The 24,666-nt window shown below is 38.8% G+C and overlaps 1 protein-coding gene across 1 annotated transcript in view; it reads left to right on the forward strand.

The window, feature by feature from the left end:
* The first annotated feature begins 672 nt into the window (after positions 1-672).
* WDR36 (WD repeat domain 36) overlaps positions 673-24,666 on the forward strand; it is a 32,539-nt gene continuing 8,545 nt past the window's right edge. Inside the window, exons 1-19 of the mRNA XM_036403888.2 lie at positions 673-819; positions 2,066-2,093; positions 4,936-5,036; positions 5,523-5,640; positions 6,522-6,654; positions 7,512-7,566; positions 8,098-8,230; positions 9,180-9,355; positions 9,854-9,974; positions 11,377-11,442; positions 12,384-12,467; positions 13,882-14,036; positions 15,183-15,297; positions 16,512-16,677; positions 16,955-17,063; positions 17,833-17,912; positions 21,520-21,627; positions 22,991-23,088; positions 24,258-24,400. Of these exons, the coding sequence (XP_036259781.1) occupies positions 673-819; positions 2,066-2,093; positions 4,936-5,036; positions 5,523-5,640; positions 6,522-6,654; positions 7,512-7,566; positions 8,098-8,230; positions 9,180-9,355; positions 9,854-9,974; positions 11,377-11,442; positions 12,384-12,467; positions 13,882-14,036; positions 15,183-15,297; positions 16,512-16,677; positions 16,955-17,063; positions 17,833-17,912; positions 21,520-21,627; positions 22,991-23,088; positions 24,258-24,400 (2,136 nt within the window). The remainder of the gene's footprint in view (positions 820-2,065; positions 2,094-4,935; positions 5,037-5,522; positions 5,641-6,521; positions 6,655-7,511; positions 7,567-8,097; positions 8,231-9,179; positions 9,356-9,853; positions 9,975-11,376; positions 11,443-12,383; positions 12,468-13,881; positions 14,037-15,182; positions 15,298-16,511; positions 16,678-16,954; positions 17,064-17,832; positions 17,913-21,519; positions 21,628-22,990; positions 23,089-24,257; positions 24,401-24,666) is intronic.

The raw sequence follows: 24,666 nt of genomic DNA on the forward strand, positions 1-24,666 counted from the left end.
CCCAGTCCCGTGCGACAAGAGCAAAGCCCGGGAGCTGGTGGCAGTGTGGAGAAGCTACAACAACTTAGGATAGGTGCTCGGGGGGGAGGGGGGGGGCGGCTTTGCATTTTGCGTCCTCCGCCGGACTTCACTTGCATTGTCCGCCGTGCAGTCATAGCAACGGAGTCATCCTGCGGGTTGGTATTTTTTTTTTTAATATCCATAATTTATTAAAAAAAAAAAAAACATACAAAACCATCACCACAAAAACTCAAAACAGACACCTCGGGAAGTTCAGAGGCTCCCGACGCGGGTGTCTCGAGGGATGCGCCATCGGAGGTGGGCTCACCTCGCGCCCCGCTGCTGCTTCTACGGCGGGACCACCCGCAACCGGACCTGGTGCTTTGCGACGCAAAGGGGATAACGAAATGAAGACTAAAAGGGGATTCAAAAATGAAGAATAAAAGAAAAAAAAAAAAAAAACCGCCGCGCAGTCGCGGCTGCGTGGACTGTTTGCGGCAGAGCTGGCGGCATCGCGCCCGTGAGCAGCGTGAGGAGCGGGGCCGGGGCGGAGCGGGGCCGCTTTCAGCGGCGCACGGCGGGGCGGGGCGGGGCGGCGGAAGCGGGCGGGCGCTTCCTGCGGGAGGGCGGGCGGATGTGGACCCGGACCCGGACGGGGACACGTGCGGAGCGATGGCGCGGGAGGGCGCGGGGCTCTTCGCCGCGTTCCGGGTGCTCGGCCGCTTCAGCGGGCACGTCCCGCACGTCCTGCGCTACCACGGCCGCCACCGCGAATTCTACCTGGCCGTGGCCGTCGGGCGCAGCGTGCACACCTACAATGTGAGTACGCGGCGTCCCGGTCCCCGCTCCTTTTTCCCGGCCTCCTTCCCGCTCCCACCGGCCGTGGGGAGGCCGGGGCCGTGCTGAGAGATCCGCCTCTTCCTCCCCTCCTCCTCCGCCCTCGCCGTCGTGATGCGGGAGCGTGTGCGGGGCTGCGGCGCCCCGCTGCTGCTCCTCTGCAGCCGGCCTGACCGGGAAGGAGGGAAAGAGGGAGGCTGCCGGCTGAACAGGCCGGGAATGAGGTCGTTCAGCCGTGTGGGCAGCGCTAGCCGGTGCGGCACGACTCATCCGTCGGGAGCGCCCAGCTACTGAAGCTTTTCCTTCATCACGAGAAAAATCAAACCCGCTCTGGTTTAGCGTTTGAGGGTTACGCCTTAGGGGCGGGGGGCGGTCAGATCCTGTTAAAACCCCTGTATGAGAACGGATCATTATAGCTGAGCTCAGCAAGATGAAAGCCTGTGATACGGACTCGGTTTTTTGTGGTGTAGAATCCTAAAGCCCTTAAGGTTGGAAGGGGCCTCTGGAGATCACCCAGACCAACCCCCCTGCCAAGGATGGGTCACCTAGAGCAGGTTACAGTGGAAGATGTCTAGGTGGGTTTGGAATGCCTCAAAAGAGGGAGACTCCGTGACTTCCCTGGGCTCAGTCAAAGCATTTTCACTGTATAGGAAGCAGTACAGCACAGAACTGAGCTGAGTACAGCGAACACCAGAGTGCAGACATCAGAGATCTTTCTCTGCTTCTGTGGCGCCTTTTAGCGTTCACTCTTGTCAGTCTCCTTCACAGCCTTTGAATAGAGTAGTGATCATCACTGGCAGAGATGGCTAGGTGTTTGCAACTAAAGCAAAATCTCTGTGAACAGAGATAAAATTAGAATACAGGGTGGTTGTAGTGAAAATAAGGTAGAAGCAGAGATGAGGTGGAAATGATGGTACCCAAGCTCCTCAGGATGTCTTAACATGTCCTTAAGATTCCTGTGCATTAGGGTAAATACATGAGGAAGCACAACTTACTGTTGGTGAGTAGTTGTCTTTTGGCAAATGCATTGCCCCATTCCTTTTGACCTGCTGTCTATGTGTTTTTCAGTAGACAGTGTTTTAAACTGGGATGAATAATCTTCCTGGTTTGTGAAGTATCAAATTCATTGTCCGGTCTAGGTTAATTCCTAGAATTTTTAATTTGTTTGTACCAAATTCATTGCAACCAATCACTAAAACCACCTTTTTTTTTAACATTTTCATTCCAGGTGAAGAAGCTTGGTATTGTTGCTGTGAGTAAGTATTCATAAATTGTTAATTCCTCTGATTTGGGATTTTTCCTCTGATTTGGGATTTTTTTTAAAATGTCCAACATCTGCACTTCATTTTCAACTAAAAAACAAGAAAATAAATTGTACTTGCTAATATTTACACTGAAATATATTAAAAGGAATCTCAGAAATCTAAAATACCAATTTGTAAATAAGACTGCTGTTGAAACTGGAATTTAGTTTTTTTAGAGACATACCTTTTGAACCTTCTGTTCTTAACATCTTGTTCTTCCAAAAACACCTCTAAGCCATAAGGATTGATTGCACAGTGAATAAAGCTCAATTATTAATTTATTGAATTAATTTCAGATCCCTTTTTTGTTGTTTTTGTGATTATTAGAAGACTCTTATAGGACAAAAAAATAATACATTAAGAAAATAGATGTGGATGCCTTCAGGGAGTGTTAGGAGTTGGTTGTACTGGTGATACAAAAGGATATGGATTGATGGCTTGACATTCACTTGCCCTTGGTGGCAGAGCACCCTGGGTGTCAGCAGCAGGGCCCATGTTCTTCAGCACCCTCCCCAGCAGCCAGGGTGATGAGGCAGCATGCACCCCTAGGACAAGCTTGCAGAAGATGCTGTTTTAGGAGGAGGAGCTTGACACCCAGAATGGCAAAGTTTTGGTCCAGGGAGCTGCTGCAAAACATGAATCCTGGGCCAGCAGGAGCCTTGCCAAGTCCTCAAAGGGCAAGCACAGAATCCTGCTGCACCTGGGACAGAGCAAGCTGGGAACTGACTGGCCCATGGCATCCTTCTGGGGAGAAGCTAGAGCTGTGCTGGTGCCAGGCTGAATGTGGACCAAAGACACGATAACTGTGAGTAAGGCAGGCTGTGTGTCAAACCTCATCAGGAGTGCATCAGCAGATCAGGCAAAGCTCTTCTCCCCCTGCACCTCATGCTGGTGGGGCCGTGCCTGGACTGCAGCACCCTGTTAGTGTGCTTCTGTCCCTTCCACAGCTCTCCTTCCTCCTGCAGGAGACAGGCTGAGGAGCAGAGAGTGTCTACAGCAAGCATTATGAAAAGAGACATTGGAGTAACTGGATCTGCGTAGTGCTAAGAAGGGCAAGATTCAGGGTGACCCAAAGGGTGCCTGAAGGGCAGAAGGATGGTGGGGCTGGATTTGTGCTGATGGTGGTAGACAGAGCAGCAAGGGGCAACACCCACAGACTGCTGAGACCCTGAGAGGGTCACAGTGGAGGGTAGGAAAAGTGTCCCAAAGAGGTAACTGTGGTACAGTGTAAACCTTGAGGAGAACTCCTTCCACAGAAGTGTTCAAGACTCAGCTGGGCACAGCTGCAGCTAACCCAGTCTAGTACTGGAGATAAACTTTGTGAGGAGCTGGTGGCATGTTGAACCAGTTGATTTCCAAAGCTCCCTTTCACTTGACACTTACATGATTCAGAGGGATGCACTCTGTCTTGAAAAGTAGGGGCTTTACTTCTGTGTACCACAAAGTTTTTACAGAGATGTCATATATAAAATATTTTCTATTAATAGAGGATCTGTAAATTTGAGAATAAATGTCACACAACCAGGACTAGATTAAGATTTCAGCTATGCATTTTTAAAGGTGTAAACAAATTAACTTTTTCATCTTGCAAAGCGATAAAAACATTGCATATTCTGTTCTACAGTGAGCTACATCTTTTTGCAAAATGTAATCATCTAAGCTTTTTGAGAAATTGAGATGTTTACATACAAAATTGTGATTGAAAAAAATGAATGCTGTGCCTCTCATATTTTTATGGTGCTGTTGGTTTGTAGATGTTATGTGGTTGATGCTCTGAACTTTTTAACTTGGGTCTGCCTAAAGCTGTCTTAGCCTAAGCAGCCTTGCATGCAGCTCCTGTGGATTGCCAGGTGTCTGTAACCTGGTTGTAAGCCTGAGTCACTTCAGAGGTGCTGTGGGAAGATATGTTCAAACAAATGAAACCTCATGGAGTGCAACCTTATTTTATGTTCTTATTTTAGTTCCTCCCATTGAAGCTGTGCTGCAGTACAGCAGAGGGTGCAGTTTTCTTTGTGCCTGCTAACGATTCACGGTACAAAGCACCTTTGTGGGAAAGGCTGCTGTGTGACCATGCTAGTTTGTATCATGGGTGCACTCCCACAGTGATTTTTGACCTAGTGTTTCTCTGCAGAAGTGTAAAGTGCTTTAGTAATTTACGTTTTTATATTTCCTTAGATTGAGAGTATTATTCCCTATAGTAATTTTTTTCCTTTTTTCTACTATTTGGGACCACACCAGCAGCTTCTCAGTGTGGTCTGGAACTTTGATTCTTTTACCTTTTGAGCTAGTAAAGTAAATATCCCAATATTAGATACTCTTTCTAAACCAGTCATGAGGTAAGGAATGAAATGTATTCTTAGAGCATTAAATTCTTTGTGTGATCAGGAGATAGGTGCAGGAGTGAGTCACTAACTCCCAGGCCTGCAGAATAACTTAACCTAATAAGCATTGCTAATGTTGAGACTTTGATTTATCATCTGTTTTTTCAGCCCTCACAGAGCTAATGTGTACCTTTACTTACAGAGATATTTCACTGATTTATTTTCAAGTGCTTTTCAAAATAACAGCCTTATGTTCTTCCAATCTTATCTTACTTATGATGTTGTTACTGGTGTAATGTTTTGTAGTAATATTTGCATTCTTCTGAAATGTGTGTATTTCTCTAAAATTCAACATGATGTTCGAACAGAGGGTTTTCTTTGTGAGTCACTATGCCAAAGAAATACACTTGTCAAGCTTTCTCTCTTGCTAAGAACCCGAAACTCGTTTAACTTTTCTTTTGTTTGATCAACAGGTAACACTTTGCCACAGGACATCACATGTTTGGCAGCAGATCGCATGCTGATATTTGCTTCATACGACAATATTCTCCATGCTTTTGCCAGGAACAAAGAGGTTTCTATTAGCTTACTTATTACTCAGTAGTACAAAACAGTTGTGTCGTGTCTGTGGTATCAAGGCAGTTAATTTTCTCTGAATGCCTATTTCAGTAGCTGTTTGGTACCTTCAGTTTTAGGGAAACAAGCTGTAAAATGAGGAGTCAAAAGCTTAAACTGGAACGTAAGAGCAAATTCCATTATGCTGAACTGTGTTTCGCATATTAATTGGAATAATTAAGTAGCTATTTAAAGATTGAAAAAATCATCAATTCACATAAGCTAAATTAATTGAAAATAATTAAAAATACCTAGCTAGCATATTTTTTTCGAACAGTTTTAAATATCAGATACAATTAGCTCTCTTGCATTTCAAGTTGTGTGTCCTTTCCATGAATTTTATTTGAACTTGTTGCAGACATCTTTTAGTTGTCCTCAAGTATTATGTTAACATGATATTCTACCTTAACAGCTTATTAGAAGCATTTCTATTTTGAAATTATAGGTGGTTCATACCTATGAAGGCCACAAGGCAAAGATACACCTTCTACAGCCTTTTGGTGATCATGTCATCTCTGTGGATGTTGATAATGTTCTTATTGTTTGGAATATACAGTCAGAAGGTGAGAGATTTTATTTTTCTTGCTGCTTTATAGGATAGCACTGTTAGACATTCAGTAATTTAAGAAGAAGGGTGTTTTTTAAATGCGCACATTCAGATGCAATTTCTTCTTAAAAAAGAAAATTCTTACATGATCATGCTAATTTAGTTGATCTGAAGTCCTACTCCTGCAGTAATGTTTCATTGATGGATACTCTGCCATGTGCAGAGGCTCAGTGAGATTCCGTGTAGATGTAAAAGAGAGAATGATTATATGAACATTACATTCTAGTGTTCCATTTTCTCATAAAGGCTGTGATAGGGCAGCTTTGGCATTATTTCTAATTCTTGTAATTCCTTGGTATCTAACAGACTGGGTATGACTAAGTGCTAATGTATAATCTTTTTGTATGTGTCAGCATCTTCTCATGCCGTTGTCAAGTGCTTTGTGAAATTCTGCTTCAGTGCCCCAAACATGTTTCTTTAGAAAGCATTCATTGGTGTGACCAGTGTTATTCTCTGCGTGCTGGTTCTTGAAAGTGTCTGTAACCAGGCTTTAGAGGTTTGGAGTTGCTATAACAAACAGGCATGCTAATCAGATGAGGTGTTTTGCTCAGGCAGGAGCAGGAATCCCTCAGATATAAATCAGATAAAGATATGGTATTGCCAGTATTGTTGTACTGGATAGACTTACAGGGAAAAAATACACCTTCAAGCCAACAGATGTTTACATTGTAAAGATGTTTAGCCTCTTCTGTTACATGTTAGCTAATCCTGTAAGAAAAATCAGTTGCAGATTTGAAGAGTTAAACATCTGTCCTGCTTTTACATTTGCAAAGGGAGGACAAGCCTGCAGATTTGTAGGGGTAGCCACACTAACACTGTTTCTTGCTGTTTTTGCAGAAGAATATCTTCAGATAGATTTTGATAAAGCCACTTTTGCAGTTTCTGCACTTTTGCACCCCAGCACCTATCTGAATAAAATTCTCCTTGGGAGTGAACAAGGAACCTTGCAGCTATGGAATATAAGATCCAAGTAAGATTCTTGATACTTTGGCTGTGCTTCATGCTCCAAGTAGTTTGATAGGCAACAAATGCTACTCTTAAGTGTGGAATCTTTTACTGACTTCTGGCACAGGTTTTCAGTTGGTATATTTCCAGGAACAAGGAATGCTGCTGCTCCCTGAATGCTGATGCCTTTCAGGTTGTGTGTTGTAAGAGTAATCTCCTTGCAAAATGTCAGGGGCTGTTCAGGAATTTTTTTTTTTTTAAATTTCCTGGAATCACATAGCTTTCACATGAAAGCTGTTGAAATAATAGTAAAAACATGTTCAGGCCTCCTGCCTCCCATCTTCTAAGCTTGATTTTTTTGGTTGTTGTGGGTCCAAGGAAGTGCTGGCAGGTAGAGTAGAGGTAATTACTAGCATTTGAGCTTAGATTCAGGTAAGAGATGCATAGGCATGCAGTTGTCTCTGAGCGTGTTCCAGTAGATCATCATCCATAATGTCAGTATTTCATTCCTACCACGAGCAGCTGCTTTTCTAAATCATGAAAGTTACAGGTACAGTGAGCTTTATTGCATTTAAACGTTCATGCTGCAAACACATGTTAAGTCAGCTTGCATAAATCAGTGTTTCATTCTCCTGAGTCAGCTTGCCATGATATCACAGATATTTCTTTTTTTCATATGTTCATGGCATATAGTTTTGTCATTGTTCTGGTATTAATACACAACACTGCCTTTTCAATAAAATTTAGCCATAAGTTTTATTTTTAACCTTACTTCTTAGTATCACAGGCTTTCTGTATAAGTACATATAAAGCAATCACCATGTCACGGAAAATCCCCAAGGGATAATTGATTTATAGGTTTTTTTATGTTTTTTTTCACAGCAAACTCTTGTACTCGTTTCCAGGATGGGGCTTAGCAGTCACAACTCTTGAACAAGTTAGTATTTTTCGTTATCTTTTATTTTCATATGTAATTGGTCAAGAACAGCAGGCAAAATTTGGTTTAAAATTACATCAGTAAAGATGTCATGTATTCTCCCAGGTAATAATAGTAACCCTCTCTTGACTGAAGGTTTATTATCTGCTCTTCCTCTATTCCTAGTTCTGTTTTATTTGGCATCTTACCTGTTTTGTGTTCATCATATCTATAGTCTTCACTGAATGATGTCATGAAGTCACAGAGATTTCAAGATGCAGTGTATCACGAAGCTTCAAGATGCTGGTAGTTTTTTGCCAAATTTGTTTTGCTTTGGAGTTTGATAAAGTGTAGATTTTCTTGATTCAATAAAAGATTTTGTAATGCATTTGCTATAATTTTTTTTTAGATACAAAAGTAAGTTAAAACTTAACAGTAGCATTGATGACAGCTGGTGGAAATGGTCAGAGTTGTCTAGGATAAACTCACAAAAGCTCTGTTTTTCACAGTAGTCCTAGCTTCTGGAAACAGATTTTTTTTCATTTTTTGCAGGCTCCAGCAGTGGATGTTGTTGCTGTCGGCCTTGTATCTGGTCATATCATTGTACATAATATTAAGTTTGATGAAACTCTGATGAAATTTCAACAGGACTGGGGTCCCATCACAGCAATATCTTTTCGTACAGGTAAGTCCTAGTGTTTTTAGTGAAAATATGTATGAAAGCACTAAGATTAAAGAAATGGAGGAAAACACTTCGTGATAAAACATTTCAGAATCAAATTTGTGCTGAGAGTTTCAGTTTTCAAAGGCTGAAGGTAGTCTAGAAAAGGTAGCAATAAGTGAGATCATGCATTTTCATCATGCTAAGTGTTTTAAGCATTTTCTTGTGTTCATATTGCATAGAAAGTGATATACAGTATACTTGAAAATAAAAGTTTGTTGACAGTGTGCCAAGAGCTGATACAGTACACAATTGTCAGAGGTATTGTAATCAGTACATCCTGCTTTAGTGTCCATACCTACTGCTCAGCAGTGTCTTACCCCCCTCCAAATGTTAGAATGTTAATAGTTGGGTGAATACTGAATGGATGTTACTGGGGAATCTTGACTTGTATTCACAGCTTTTTCTTGGCTAACAAACATGTCCTAATTATTAGAGCTAGTTATTCTAATGTTGATCCTGCCTGCAGAGCTGTTGATACCAAATCTAATCTCTCATTTGAATAATCTTGTGAATCTTAACAGAATATAGATTGAGTGCAGACCCTGTTGAGGAGGAATGATACAGGAGAAAATTTTGGAAAGACTTGTGAGAAGTAGAAAGAGAGCCTTTTTGTGTCAATACCTATTGTGTTTTCAAGCAAAATCTCTGACTCTGATTGCTGGATTTAGAGATTTTATTGTTCTCTGATATGAAAAACTAATATTTTTTAATCAGTGAGTTTTGTTTCTTTTCTGATAGACATATTACAATATTTGTGTTAAAACCTATATTATTTCTAGCATCAGCTTGAGATTTCTTTTTCCTTGTGGTTATAGACTTGTCTAGCATCAGTTTTAAGATGTGACAAGACAGTAGGGATGAGCTGAACGTCAATAAGCAAACCTTTTGAACTTTTTTTTTTTTTGAGCAGATGGACACCCAGTAATGGCAGCTGGAAGCCCAGTTGGACACATTGCTTTGTGGGATCTAGAAGAGAAGAAGCTGATGTGTCAGATGCAAGATGCCCATTCCACAGCAATAGCTGGCATGACATTTGTCCCTGGGGAGCCGCTTCTTGTTACTAATGGTGCTGATAATGCTCTACGCGTGAGTTACAATCTCTGCTGCTCTCTGAAACCAATACAACAAAACTCAGGTTGCTGGTTTGAGTTGGACTGTAGTGGACTGTAGTTTAAAGATTTGCTGCTATGTTGTCATTGCTTCATTTACTGCTTTGTGTAGTACCCTTGAAGAACAAAGCTTTGGATCCACATTTCCAGAACCACACTTTATATCCCAGTATGCTTTTAAATCTTTATCCATTTTGATAATGTTTTGGATCATAAGCAGTTGCTGCTGATAAAAGTCCCTTATGCTGCATGTCCTCTGATGCCACTAGGCTTTGGTGGAAGGGCAGAATGAACAGCAGGAAACAAATAAAGTAATGTGATGGAAGCTTCCAAAGTTTGAGGGTTAAGGCTGAAAGCCAGTGTGTGAAGTTGGCTGCACCAGCTCCCAGAGAAACACGTTCTGCTGACAAGAGGTGCAATTATTGGCAAGGCAGTGTTTGTCAGCCTGGTTTTTTCTGCTTATTTTGGGGTACAGATTTGGATTTTTGATGGGCCTGGTGGTACAGGTCGTGTACTGAGAAGCCGAATGGGACATAGTGCACCACCAACAAAAATCAGATATCATGGGCAAAACGGAGAGCAGATTCTTAGTGCAGGTATGAGTTTCCATTCTTCTTCAGTCTGCTTTCTTGCTGTGATAAAGAAAATGTGCAGAGCTAAGTGTCTTTGTTTTATTAATACATTAGATTATATTTCAAGTGTTGTATAATGTGTTTATGAAACATAGTAAGTGGCTAACATAAACAGCATAATTTATTACTGTGACAAAGTGTTTCACTAGAGTTTTCCTACTCTAGTAGGAAACTAGTGTTTCCCTAGAGTAACACATCCGCAAGCTGAAGAGTACTTGAAAGCAGAATAGCAAAGGAGCTACTCTTATCATCCATATTTATATATTTGATGAATAAAAATGGTTTATATTTGATGAATAAAAATGGTTTTGTTATCTTCTGAGCACGTATTAGCTGGTCAGAATGAAACCTGTAACAACTCAAAAAATTTGGTTGTGGCAGGGGAAAAATAAGCAGTGTAATGCATTTAGTAACTACTTTTTCCACTAGTTTGATCAAGCTTTGTGGCTTGCACTGTCTTTGTAATATATTGCAGCATACTTGTATCTGTAATATATATTTTCTAGGTTGATTTTTACTGAGATATTAATCTAAAAGTGTAAAATTGCATAAGTGACTACCCTTCCTTAGAAACTAGCATATTTAAAAAGACCCCTTAGGCAAGGGAAGTGCTGGTGTTTTACCCTAGGCCACTTAGGTGATGAGACTCACCACCTGGTCTCGAATTACTTTTAAGAAATTAATTGTATGGCCTACTTTTGAAATCATTACTCTACCTGTACTAAAATCTCTTGCTAGTCATCCAGCTAGTGACTTGTATTCATGTAATGAGTTATTGTCTGTATTTCAGCTCACACCAGACAAACCACAATCTCAATCTTAAGTGCTGCTTAACAAATCTTCACATTTGCTTTTTCAGTGGTGAAGGCACAAACACAACCTTTACAATGAAAAGGGACTTAACCTTTGAGATCTGATGTATCTGCAGTGTAGAGAGACTGACACTCTGCCCTCCTTTCTGAAACAGTGATCAAACTTTGTGCAGCAGAAGTGATTTAGAGTTGCCTTTCATGGGCTACTGGTTTCCTTAGAAGAGGCATCTCCTCAGATTAACTTCATAAAATTTCATTAATGTCACAAACATTACAGAGTCAGAGGAATTGAACATAGAAAAGATGTCTGTGAAGCGGGGTCATTCTGATAATGTGCAGGGCAGAGTTGTAGGAATGGGATGTAGAAAATTAGGTTCCATTAGTTCTGCCACTTAGAGTGTATCTGTATTTATTCTTGGACCAGAATTTTTAGTAAATACCTTATTACAGTGTTTAAAGTTGCTTATTGCTTTCCTTTTACTTTTCTTGCTCAAATAGCTTATATGTAGGGTTGATTTTTGCCCTTCATTTGCTCTGTGCTAATACTTTCTTAGGTCAAGATGGAACATTGCAATCTTTTTCAACTGTGCATGAAAAGTTCAATAAAAGTTTAGGACGTGGTAAGTATCTCAGTCAAAGTACAAACACGAGTGAAAAGAAGGCCAGAAAAGCATATATGTAAATGTTAGTCAGGCCTTATTTTCATCTCAGCTGTTCTATAAAACCTAATCACCTCTCCTTATTCTGCAGACTCAGTCCTTCCTGCAATAAGTGTGCTGCCATATTTGATTATACTTTAAAAAAGAGATTTCTGATCATGGCAGTGTGTATGTTACTTCACTGTGGGAAACACTGTGCATGATTTTTGTATGACATTTTGTATGAGCTGCACCAGCTCCCATTTCAGCATATGTAATTGCAGCTTTTTACCCTGTTTCCATTCTGTTCAGTTGACTAAATGATTAGCCAGTTCTTATTTCTTGGCTTGAGTTCTTTTGATTCAGTGTACAGTTTGACTTAAACACAATTTGTGCATCGTGCCATGGTTAAGGAACATTTTCATTTGGGAGAGCAAGGATCAGAAAGATTCAAATAATTCTTAGTTTTAACTATCTGTCCATGTTGTTTTTATGTATTTGGACCTGTTTAAAAAGATGCATAAAAGTGAATTTGGGCATTAATTTGAAATTCAGGATTCTTTGGTTACTGAAATGTCTGGGTGCTGTTTATTACTTTATATAGTCATGTCTATAGGACCACATTTTCAGCTGTGATGGGGGAACCTTTGCCTCAGGATTTCAGCACAAGATCCTGGAACAAGTAGATTGAGTAGTGAATTCACAGCTGTGAATGTAAAAGTGGTGATTTGCTCAGCATTGCATGAATTTTAACACAAACTATTAGTGTTCTTAGCTCTACAAACCTAGGGAACAGGATTGTGTTTATTTAAGCCAAATGTTTCTAAATTTAAAAGGAGCTTTGCATTTTGTTAACAGTCCCTTTTAAACCATTACTCTCAGTTCTGACAATGAGACTAAGACCCTTAATGTCTATTTTTAAGGTTCAATTAATAAAAAGAAATCAAAAAAGAAAGGCCTTAAGCTGGATACGATGGCACTTCCACCAATTATAGCCTTTGCTTCAGGTGAGTGGTCTTTGACATAGGTTACAAATTAAATGTGAGTATATTATCTTCATGTATTAATTTCAGTTTTTAACCCTCAAAACACTATTGTTTCGGAAGCACATGCTATATCTAGATTATTCTGTGGCCTTTCATGAGCTACTGAGTGACAGTTAAAAAGTGTGTTTGACTTGGTAAACTGTTCCAATATCTCAAAAAGAGCATTTTATGTTAAAACATCCTTATCTGGCTCTTGGCTTGAAAATCTCCTGCATGGGAACCAAAATCTACAGATATACATATTATTTAAGGTTGCAGAGCCAGCAGCTAGGTGGAGGATGATCTTTGTCAGCTGAGGAAGTCTTAGTTACACTTACAGTTGGTTTTGAGTCCTCAGTACACTTATTTGAGTCATTTTTTAAAGCTGAATTTCAAGTAATCAGTTCATTTGTAATTCAGTATGCAATAATGAATCTAACTTCTTTAGGCAGAATTACAATTATATTTGCTTCATCAAAATGTGCTTCTTTGAATTAATGACCTCCTCTTCAAACTTGAAATCTCTTTTGTCGAAAGTGTAGGTATTCTCTCTTCTGAGGATGTTTTATTGTTTCCTATGTTGAAAGATCTGGATTTACAATTTTGTGGAGCCATTTGACTTCTGTGGTATAGACTGTCTGCACACTCTTATTGCAAGAATGTGTGTAAATTTTTAAGATTTGTATTTAAAATCAATTAATTTTAAAATTAGAGCTGCCTGTATTTGAAGACTTGAAACCTCCACTTACTTAAATACATTGTTTTCTTTGTTCTCTTTGTTCAGTTAAGTGAATCAGTTTGTATCTTGTTTTAATCTTTTAAGTTCTAGAAGTACCTAGTTTCAAGCTCTCAATTTTTTTAAATTTCCATGAAAAAAATCAAACTTGCTCATTATTTAGATCTCCATATATCATATTTGACTACAAAGTTTGGATACTGAGCTTTTGATAAACAATTTTCCTGGAAACACAAAAGCAGTATTTTGCTATCTGAAGCAGATTTAGCTCTTAAACCTGACATTATCTGGTGGCTTCTGCTGCTTCAACAGCTGAAGAAAAAGTTAAAGACACTCAGCTGGAAATGTGTACAGATTGAGCAGTCTAAACCATTTAAACCAGTTTAAAACATTTACATTGAAATATGCACTTCAAACTGCATACACAAAAACACAGAGCATAATGTGCAAAACAGTGCTTGAGGTTTTGTTTTAACATTTTATTTACACTACACATGTACAGCCGTTTGCCCTGTGGTATTTCTGAGTGGTTGCCTTTTGAGTGTGTAACAAGAACGCTAAATATGAACTGTTCTGTCTAAAGGTACTTTCAAATATCAAGAGAGCTGAAGTTTGACGTTAGAGTTACTGTTTCTAAAAGGACTCTGTGTTTCCTTGCAGAGGTGGCACATCAGAGTGACTGGGATGGTATTGTTGCCTGCCATCAGGGGTATATAACCTGTACAACCTGGAACTATCAGAAAACTTCCATGGGAGCTCACAAACTGAGGCCAGAAGAATTTAGCAAACACAAACCTATTGATATCTATGCAACAGTAAGTTTACTTGGGATAAGATTTCTTCAGATTCACAGTGTATGTATGCTATTTTGATTCCTGTTGGTACAGAAATAATGCTTAGAATGAAAAAGCACAGTCTAGATGTGTTTTAGTTGCTAGAAAAGTGCTTTCTGCCAGCTCACTGAGCTGGTTTGTAATGCTTATGATCTTACAAAAAGCTGTTCTTTTCCCCTAAACATTCAGGTTAAATGCACTTACTTTCTGGCTCAGAGAGGTGGTTGGTGTTTACCTTTAGTCTGTCACAGCAATGTAGAGTTGTCTGTATGCCTGTGCTGATTAACTTACTCTGAGAATGCAGATTGCTGAAGATTCTGAGCTTTTTTTGGCAGTACTGGGAAGTGTATTTCCAAGTTGCAAGAAGGATATTACCTCAAAAATACTTTACAACTTGAGCTGGTCACAATTGTGTCAAACACACAGTGAAGGGGATACAAATGTTTGCTGAGGTTTACCAGCTTTTTATAGGACAAATTGCTGTGGCACCCCACATTTTCTAGGGGTTAATGCAACTCCTATGTCTTGTGATACATGGTTTTTTGACATTTTGCTTAGTAGTTAGGTGTTAGATAAATTAAATTGTAAATATCCAGTTTTCTTTTGATTCTATTAGATTCTATTAGAATCTACTAGATTCTTTGGACTGTATCTTTCCAAAGAAATCTAGACTGTTGTTTCTTTGTTTCTTCCTATTGAAACTCTCTGTGACCTCACCCTAACTTGGGTGGGTATTGGTAACGCAGGCATTGAAAGAGCAGTTTCCGTGCTTGGCGTTTGTCTTAAGGATTGAATTTGTGGCAATCTTTATTATTTAATTTACAATGCTGATAATATTACCTATGGCTTCTTTTGGATGCCACTAAGTTAGGATTTCATTATCTTTCACAACCATGCATTGCCATATTTATTACATGTTGACTATTTGTTCATTTTAAGAGCTTCTCCCTCTGCTCTCTTGAGATGTAATTTATTTGTTTTGTGCAGGTTTCCCCAAATATGTACTAGTGTTTTGTATTCCTGATATGCTGTGTACTTCTAACAACTTCCCTACTTGACAGACACCTAAAGAGTGATTTTCATAGGTGCTTTGTGTTGTTGATTGATATTTTTTTATTCCCTTGAAAGGCAGTTGACATTACCTCGTGTGGTAATTTTGCTGTAATTGGGATGTCAACTGGACAGGTAGATGTGTATAACATGCAGTCTGGCATTCACAGAGGGTATTACGGCAAAGAAACAGGTAAGGGCTCCTAAACTTCCCAAACACTAGCACTTAACAGAGCAGCAGTCACCTTGTGTTCTGTCATCATGAAAATTCAGTGTCGGTTCTGAGTTGAATTTGGGATGCATTCCAGTTTTTCTAATTATGGTGCCCTGTCCTGTCTTGCAATCAGAAACATGACTTGAAGGACAGGATCCTTGATAATTTTGACAACTCTGATGTTAACATATCCCTGGTTTTATTTAAAACAAAGTTGTCAGTTACCACAATGATTAGCACTTAAATGAGATACTCTGGCCTCTACTCTTTTTGACATAGTCACATTTTCAGTATTTGGCTTCTTGTATTACAGGATTCTGTCTCCTAGGTAAATGTTCCCATCTGTTTTGTGCTCCCTGCTTAGAAATGGAAGGAAAATTGAAGTCCTGAGCAAGTCCAGCTCTTTGCATATGGTGTTATTTTTTAATTACCCATCTGCAAATTTAGGACATAATGTGACTGTGCCCTGACATTTCTTTTAGATTTGCATACATGTATATTTTATGTATATTCCATATACTCTCATACATGGTTTTTTGGCACTCATGATCTGAATTTTTTTGTTTTAGAAACAAAGAAAGAGTCCTGCTGAGCCCTTAAGATTACTGGATTTCTAAAAGCCAGCTAGCTTAGCAAACATGAAGTAGTCTCTTTATAAAATCATTGCTTGATAGTGAGATGAATTTTCTAAATTAGCTTACTGGCCAGTAGCCCTAGGTATAGATTAAGAAATAAAATTGATCCAAAACTAGAGGAGCTATGTCTTGTCTTTACACTGCAGTGTGAAGCAGCTTTGGAAAGCTCCCAGACTTTGTGCCTGAACTGAAGCTGTAAATTTTGTCTGGAGTGGTGGTTCCTCTTGGAGGCATCCTTGAAGTGATTCAAAAATCCCTCAAATCTCACAATCACAAAAACTTCCCCAAACTGAAAGCAGAAATAAGAGCTAACACTCATCTTCAATTGCACTTCTTACTTGTATCCTAGGTGTTTACTTGAAATCCATTTGGTTTGTGTAGAGATAAAAAAAACCTAGAATGCTGGAGCATCTTGACAAGTGGCTTTCAAATTGCCATATGCTTGCTGATTATTCATTGTAGTCAGGCAAAGATAAACAAACCAGAGTTTGGTATTCAGCTGATTTCTGTGCTAAGTTTAAATTCTGAAATAATACCCTTTTTTCTCTTGGTTTGCAGCACATGAAGGGGCCATTAGAGGGGTAGCTGTGGATGGATTGAACCAGCTGGTAATCACAGCTGGTAGTGAAGGATTAATTAAATTTTGGAAATTCAAAGTGAAAGATCTGGTTTATTCCACTGAACTTTCTTCTTCTCCAAGTGGAATTCTGCTGCACAGAGACAGGTAAGAAACTGAAGTTATTTCATGTGTACAGCGTTTGGTGAACATATTTATGTAGAATGGCAACCAGTACTCTTAATTAGAATATATTAGAATTTATTCTTCTAATGCTTTGAAATACAACTGACTAGTAGACAGAGGATGACAGGACATTTTATTAGACTGAAGGAATGTAAGACTTGCTATTTTTAGGATAAAAGATACCTGGAACAATGTTAGGATGTTTTTATTTTTTGTCTCTTGAGTATTCTCTCTCATGTGTGTTGATGTTTCTTGGCAGTGGTATTCTGGGAATTGCCTTTGATGACTTCACTATTAGTGTTTTGGATATAGAAACCAGGAAGATTGTCAGGACATTTTCAGGACACCATGGACGGATTAATGACATGGTAATTGTTAACTCATTTCCTGTAACAGGTGCCATACACAGATACCTAACAGATTTTACAGCTGGTGAATTTCTCTGCATTTATTAAATCACTGGGTGTTACGTTCACTCTGTGAGCAGTAAAGCTGTAGTTCAGCTTTACAGCACTTTTAGCCACCTTTAATTTGGAAATGTAAAGTGGCCAAATTGCCATCTGTTTTTTAATCTGCTTTGTGATTTAACAATAGCTTTAAACTCTAACAGCAAGCTGATTTGGGGGTCAAACAAAACAAAGCATTGAGAATAATGAAAATTGCATTGAGGAGCAAAACTGCAGAAATCTCAGCTGTGTATATAAAAAAGAAAAGGAAACTGAAAACGTCTGAGATTATGCAGCACATGGATAATTCCTTATTTACATCTTATGTAATAGTTCATTGTACTGTTAACTGAAATAGTTTTTAGCTTCAAATTTATTTATAAATGCTACTAAAATAGTATTTACTTGACTTACTCAACTTTATGCTTAGAAATAGGTTTCCACCATGAACATAAAAGTGACGACTGAAGCACTGTGACTAACAGTGAGATACATCTTGTGCTTTATGTTTGAGCCTCTTCTTAAAAAGCTTCTGGTTTTGTTCTTTCTTCACTTCCAGTCGTGTTACTGTCAGTTTTGGCTTATGGCCATACCATTTCACCTGGGTTTTAGGGAGCAGTCTGATCTTGGCAGGGCCTCCTGTGGGGACTGGCTTATTGGTTGTGCCATTAAATTGACTATTTTATTGTAGACTTTCAGTCCTGATGGTCGTTGGCTGATAACTTCATCAATGGACTGTTCCATTAAGACTTGGGACCTTCCCTCTGGATGGTGAGTAAATTTTAAAACATACAGCACAAGAAACAATCCCCTTTCTGATAAATGGCAGAAAGCTTTCTGGCTTGATTATCTGTCACCAGATGTGACAGTTGAAGTTGCACATGATAAAACAATTCTGCCCACTATTTTAATTGTACTCAGTGCTAGCAATGCATGTCTTTTTCTGGGTCTACAGAATAACACTGTCCTGAAGATCTGTTGATGACACCTGGAGTTTCCATGTACTCTGAATGAGTGTGAATTTGTTCTTTGTCTGGAAGCAGCACTGTAATCTAAAGGGCAAGAGATTGCTTAAGGTGAATTGCACTGTGATATGCTGAAGTGTTGACAGGATCAAAGAGTGGTTGGAGTTGGGAGCAAAAATCCAGTCCAACTATCTTGATATGGAAAGGAACTTTTCTCACTGGATCGGGTTACTCAGAGCCCCAGCTTAGCCTTGAACACCTCCAGGGCTGGGCCATGCACTGCTTGTTCATGCAATCTGTTCCAGTGCTCAACCACCCTCATCATAAGAAAATTCTGCCCTGCATACCATCTAAACCCACAGCCTTTCAGTTCAAAGCTGCTGGCCCTTGTTCTGTCACCACAAGCCCTGTTAAAAAGTCTCTCTGAGTCTTCCTTGTAAGCTCCCTTTACTATTGAGAGGCCACAAGGTTGTCTACCCCAGAGCCTTCTGTTCTCCAGGGTGAAGAACCCCACAGCTCTCTCATTCTCCTGATCAGAAATGTGTTCCAGGCCTTGAGTAATTTTCCTGGAGCTGCTCTAAGTTCATGTGTCTTGTGCTGGGGGCCCCAGAGCTGGATGCAGTACTCCAGTTGGTTTTGTAAAGAGAAGCCTGTTTTCACTTATATTCATTTTAACAACACAACATGGCTTTACATCAGTTATATTTTTCATTTGTTTGTACTTGCAACTGCCAAAAATACTCTCTTGTGATCCACCATGAGTAGTCTTCTCCCAGAATAAAGTTTGGCTGAGAAGTAGGCAAGTACACACAAGAAGTTCAGGAGCCCAGAAAAAAAAAAAAAAACAGACTGAGAAATAACTGCGTTCTGCCAGTGCATTCTTTCAGCAGCATATCAGATAGATTTTTTTTTTTTTTTTAATTTAAGGTAGTGCTGTGCAGTGTGCAGCTCTGGTGGTTGTGCCTGGAACTGAAAGGTTTCAGTTTGGTTGATTAGTTTTGTTAACATGGTTTGGTAAATAATTTTGTATACTAATAATTTTGTAAAAGTTCTCATTTTACTACCAGAAGTGCATTGCATCTCAACAAACAATTGGCCTCTTCTTGTATGATGAGAGCCAATGAAATAGTCTTAAATAGGGCAGGATGGATATTATGTGCTTTGTTTCTATGGATGGGAAGGAAATTAGCACTCTGGTCTTCATCTTTCTAACACTCTTTCCCTTGCAAAGTAATATGCCTACAAAAAATTGCAGCATTAACTAGTATCAGTTTCTTCTGGTTTTCATTTCTTCAATAACCTAATACTTTACAATAAGAATCTATTTATAATGATTTAAAAGCAGTCTGACAGTAGTTCTCTTTTACATGTAAAAAAAATTAAATATTTTGTCTCTTGTCTCTAAAATTCAGGTCAAGCTGAAATCCAGGCAGGTAAATTACAAACCCGGGTTTTAATTGTAATTAGGTTAAATTATTCTTCCAGTGTGTAAAGGCAAGGTTTTCCCATAACTATAGGCAGAGGAGTGTAATGAAAAGGAGGAACAACTTTTAATAAATGGCTTGATGCTTGCTTTACCTCTGTGACTCATAAGTAGAGAAAGCATCTCATGAACTGTGTATTCTAAAGCCTCAGCTTTGATATTGTTTTTACAAAAATATGGAGAACATGTTTCTGGAATCCAACATTACAAAAATTACCACCTGACTTTAATAATGGTCTGACATCTATTAACTGGACATCTGTTTTTGCTTGGGAGTGATGCTTAGCTGTCCATATGTAATGCAGTGCAGGTCTTCCTAGTGCATGTTTTTAATGTAGGGCTTTTTTAAAACTGGGAAAAAATGATGACTTTGTGTACAGAAAATTACAAGCAGGAGCCCAGGCACTATGCATATATTTCTTTCTGCTGTGCAGCTTGCATAGAAAATTGAGGAGTCAGGGGTATGAGCTGACTGTTCATGGATGAAGCAGTTAAGAAAAAACAGCTCAGGAGACCTGTTAAATGTGAGCTCAACATTATACTTTCCATTGTCACAGTTTTGCAGTTAGGCAGGAAGCATAAAGGTAGATGCCTTCAGCCCCAAGGCAGTATTCATTTAGCTTTTTGTATAAAAAACACAAATGTATCTAATTTCCTAGAGTAGATTGGTCCCTCCTTCCCACAAGCCAGTAATTTTAATCATGATTTAAGTTCAGTAAGTAGAAAAACTTAATTTGTTGTTAAATTTGTTTTGGAGCTCTTTGTGGTTGATTTATTGAACAGAATTTCTCAGTTACAGGCAAGGATTGTCATAAAAAGATGGATTTGAAACTAAGAGAAAGTATCTAGGATAAATTTTTTCTTGCCATTGTGCACTGTGTACAAAATGTATCTGATAAAAGTTTGGGATTTATGGGTTTAGTATTTATATATTTTTATATTGAAAGTGATGAATGATTTTTCTCTTACCTGAGATTTGCAGCATCTAAGAAAATGCATAGGGAATAAAACACTCCCAGGGGAAAACTCCAGGGGAAAAAGGCTTTTCCTTTTGACATGCTCTCTCAAGCCATCACAGGAGTGCTCAGTAGCTAAGAAAATACATGCCCACAAGATTTTATGTTTTAAAGTTCTGTGTTACATCAATATTTTTTCTATGGTTAGTGAAAAGAACAGGGCTGTTGAGCTGTAAACAAGAACAAAGTATTCACACTCTTCGTTTATTCTTTTTGTTTCTCTTGGTGAACTGGTTGTCAAATTAAATCTTAATTTAAACTTTAACTTAAAATTTAAAGTAACTGAAATTTCTATTTCAGCAAGAGACAAGCAGTGCTGTCAACCTGGGCTTGAGTGGAAGTCTGCTAGAGAGTGCATCATCCAGAACTTAAATGTCTCATTGTTAAAATAGTTGCACAATAACATGTTACTATAATGTTATTATAGTTGTATTTTAACTTTTGTTTTCACATGGTATTTTTTCAATTTTCCGCAATCATGAAATAAATGATTAAAAAATGGTTTATCAGGCTGAAGATATAGTAATGCCAAAACTGATGCAGATAATCAAACTTCACATTGTGCAGTTCATATTTTATTTTAGAAACATGTGCTAGTATTAACCAGGTGTACATGGAGTGGTGCTGAGAGCAGGAATTGTCAGTCTGAGCAACTGTGGCTAAATGGAAATTCAGAATTTATGGCCAGCAAAAGTTTTGTGTTAGGCATAAGGAGTTGACTGTTTCATCACATATTCTCCATGTGTAGATGTCTAAGGAGGCGCCAGCTTTATCTGACTTTAGAGCATTTTGTAGAGACTTTGTTGCACAGTGCTGTTCACTTGCTTTGTTTATATAATATATTTGGATTTGTGTGCAGATAAACAAGTTTATCTTGCTGATAATTTCTCTGTTGTTTTTTTTTTTCTCCATAGTCTCATAGATTGTTTTTTGGTAGACTCTGCAGCTGTGAGCCTTACTATGTCCCCTACAGGAGATTTTCTGGCTTCAGCACATGTGGATGATCTTGGAATTTATTTGTGGTGAGTATGTAATCTGTTTCTATTTAGAATTTAGGATGGGACAGAGTTCTTTTAATCACCTTTATTGCAAATAGAGAATTACCCTGTGAAGTATCATCTCCAGTGTTTTGTGTTCTATGGTTCTGATTAGGACAGATGTTCTGTATTGCTCTGATTCCTAAGTCATGAAATTTCCACAGTTAAATTACTTATTCAGATAGTTTAAACTATCTCTTTTTTCTAAATGTTTCTTACTCTTAAGGGTTCCTGTTATGCCATTTGTAAAGTTTTCCTAGACTCCATTTCCTCCACTGCTTTGAAATGTCTTTGTTCAAACAGTGCTTCTTTCTGAAGTGCTCTTCTTGTCCTGCTGTCTGAGACTTCCGGGCAGTATATGAAAGTTGTGATTATTTTTCTTTATTAGTGATAAATGAGCACAGAAGTAAAATGTGGTTTTGTTCAGTTTCCTCCAGATACAGCCTTAAAGCAAATGACTGTTCAGGTCCAGTACTGAAGTGACACACTGTTAAAATGGCTTGGGTCTTTTTTTCCATTTAGCTGACAGATTATTTCAGGTTATATATGTTGGCTGTAGTTTTGTGTGAGGAGTGTTCAGTTGTTAGGCTTTCCTGTTGTTAAGTGCTTCCTTGTGAATAACAGCAGATGTTTTTACCTAGCCCTAGTTTATATTGACAAAAGAAGCAATTTGCCAGAATTATTTGTGTGCATGTTTCAAACCTGAAGAAAATTTGCTAAGAGTATTACCCTAAAATCCTGTGAAAGCAGGATGAATAATTTACATTTGCATAATGTGTTCAGCCTGGAGAAGGCTCTGGGAGACCTCAGAGCCCCTTCCAGTGCCTAAGGGGGCTCCAGGAGAGCTGGGGAGGGGCTTTTGACAAAGGTCTAGAGTGACAGGAAAAGGGGGAATGGCTTCAAACTGAGGAAGGTAGATTTAGATTACACATTGTAAAGAAATGCTTGATTGTGAGGGTGGTGGAACACTGCCACTGCTAAATATTCTTTTTGGCCATCAGGACCAGGGCAATTATTGCCCCTCTCCTGGTCACTGGTGAGGTCACACTTCAAATTCTGTGTTTAGCTCTGGCCCCCTCACTTCAATAAGAACATTGAAGTCCTGCAGCCTATTATTATGTTCTTGGCAATAATACTTGAACATAACATTTATATTTCAGATGTTCAGGTGAGTCTATTGCCATACTTAATTTCCTGCTTATCTGGTAGATGAGGAGAGCTAATCTTGAATAGAGCCTGGTGAATTGCCATGCTGCAGCAGTATTAGACTGCATTATAAATTATGTCTGAAGTACTTGTTCCCATTCATCTGGAGATGGCTTTTAAAATGCCTGACTTATTTTTTCAGGTCAAACCGTTCTCTGTATTCACTTGTGTCATTACGGCCCCTTCCTGCAGATTATGAACCATCTTTGGTGACCCTCCCCAGCACCTGCCCCATGCAAGGTAACCCTCAGACGAAAGAATGTTCTGTTTTTCCCTTGCAGTTTGCTCCCCCTTCTTGTATGCCACAGATTCATTGTGGATATCTTGTTGGCAAGAGGATGGGGTTCAGCTGACCTGGCATGTGCCTGTGCCCAGTCAAAGAAAGGCCTAAGTGGAATTTTTTGCTAAATTAATAGAAGTGATTGTGCGTCAGAAGTCCTCTAGATGGAGATCTTGTCTCCCCACATTTGGAGTGCCTGCATTTGCATCTCCATCTGGAGGGGAAGCACACCTAGTTGTTGGCCACTAGAGCATGCCTCGTGGTGATGGCTGCTATAGCAAGCACATACTTGCTCTACATACTTAAATTGGGGAGACAGGAATTCATCCCAGAACTTTGAATATTTTTGTCCTGATTCCAGTTGAAAGCTTTAATCCACTTTGTGTCTTCAGCAAGTGTAAAGTTCCTGCTTGGATGCTAAGGGCTCTTAATGGGTTACATTCCTTTGTTGTTTCAGGCTTGTCTATTAGATTAATTGTTTTAGCCAAGTAATATTTTACAAAAAGAAAGGAATGCAGACCTGTTTGGTCAAGAACACACAGAGAAAAGAGAAATTGAGTGACCGATATTATAACTTACCTTGTGGGACATTGTGCTTTAATGTTGAGATTTTCTTCATTTTTATGTGCCACTCCAGTCATACCTATGAAGAGGTTGTGATGAGGTAGTGAATTTGGTGCAAGGATCTAAATGCAAGGATTTCACAGCTTTATTATGTAGAATTAAAATTACTGTGTATATATTTATTCAGAAAGAGCTGAATAAAGAGCTAAATATATACTGTGTATATATTTATTCAGATTACTGTCAAAATTTTGTTTTCTTTAATAAATCTGTAAACTGCTTTTATATAACTTCAATCAAAGTGGACATATCTTATCAGTCATTAAAAATTTGTTTATTAAATTCTACATCTTAGCTGTAATATTTTAAAATTATTTAATATTTCATAAGGCTAATACAGATTGTTTCTGTAGCTTTTTAGCTCAATGTTATGTTAGCACCTATGTCTATAACTATTATGCATTTTTTATTCAAAAATTGCAAAAAAAGTAAAAGTGTTGGGCTTGATTTTTTACAAAATGAACGTGGAGTATGAATGTTCATAAGGGATATCTGTTTCTGCAAGATGCGGATGTGTCAGGAGATGAAGAACCATGTGATGAAATGATAGAATATGTCTCACCTGAGCAACTGGGAGAGCAGCTGGTGACCCTTTCCTTGTTACCGGAATCTAGGTGGAAAAATCTCCTCAACCTTGATATTATCAAGGTACTGAAACTGCAAAAAACAGCATACATCCATACATTTGCCCTATTTCTATGAAATGCATGAAACTTGATCCTGCTTTTCAAGTGTTATTCAAGATTTTGCATTAGAAGTCTATGTGGTGCTTTTCAGTTCCTGGGATTTGGGACAGGGGTTGTTTTTTTGCTAATTAGTAGCTTCATAATTAGTGGTAAAGGATTTTCCTTGTATATTTACTTTTCAGTTAGTCTTCATAGTTTTCACAGTATTTTAAAAAGGAAACTCTTTAC

Source organism: Molothrus ater (genome assembly GCF_012460135.2).
Source record: "Molothrus ater isolate BHLD 08-10-18 breed brown headed cowbird chromosome Z unlocalized genomic scaffold, BPBGC_Mater_1.1 matZ_random_MA35, whole genome shotgun sequence".
NCBI classification, from domain to species: Eukaryota; Metazoa; Chordata; class Aves; order Passeriformes; family Icteridae; genus Molothrus; species Molothrus ater.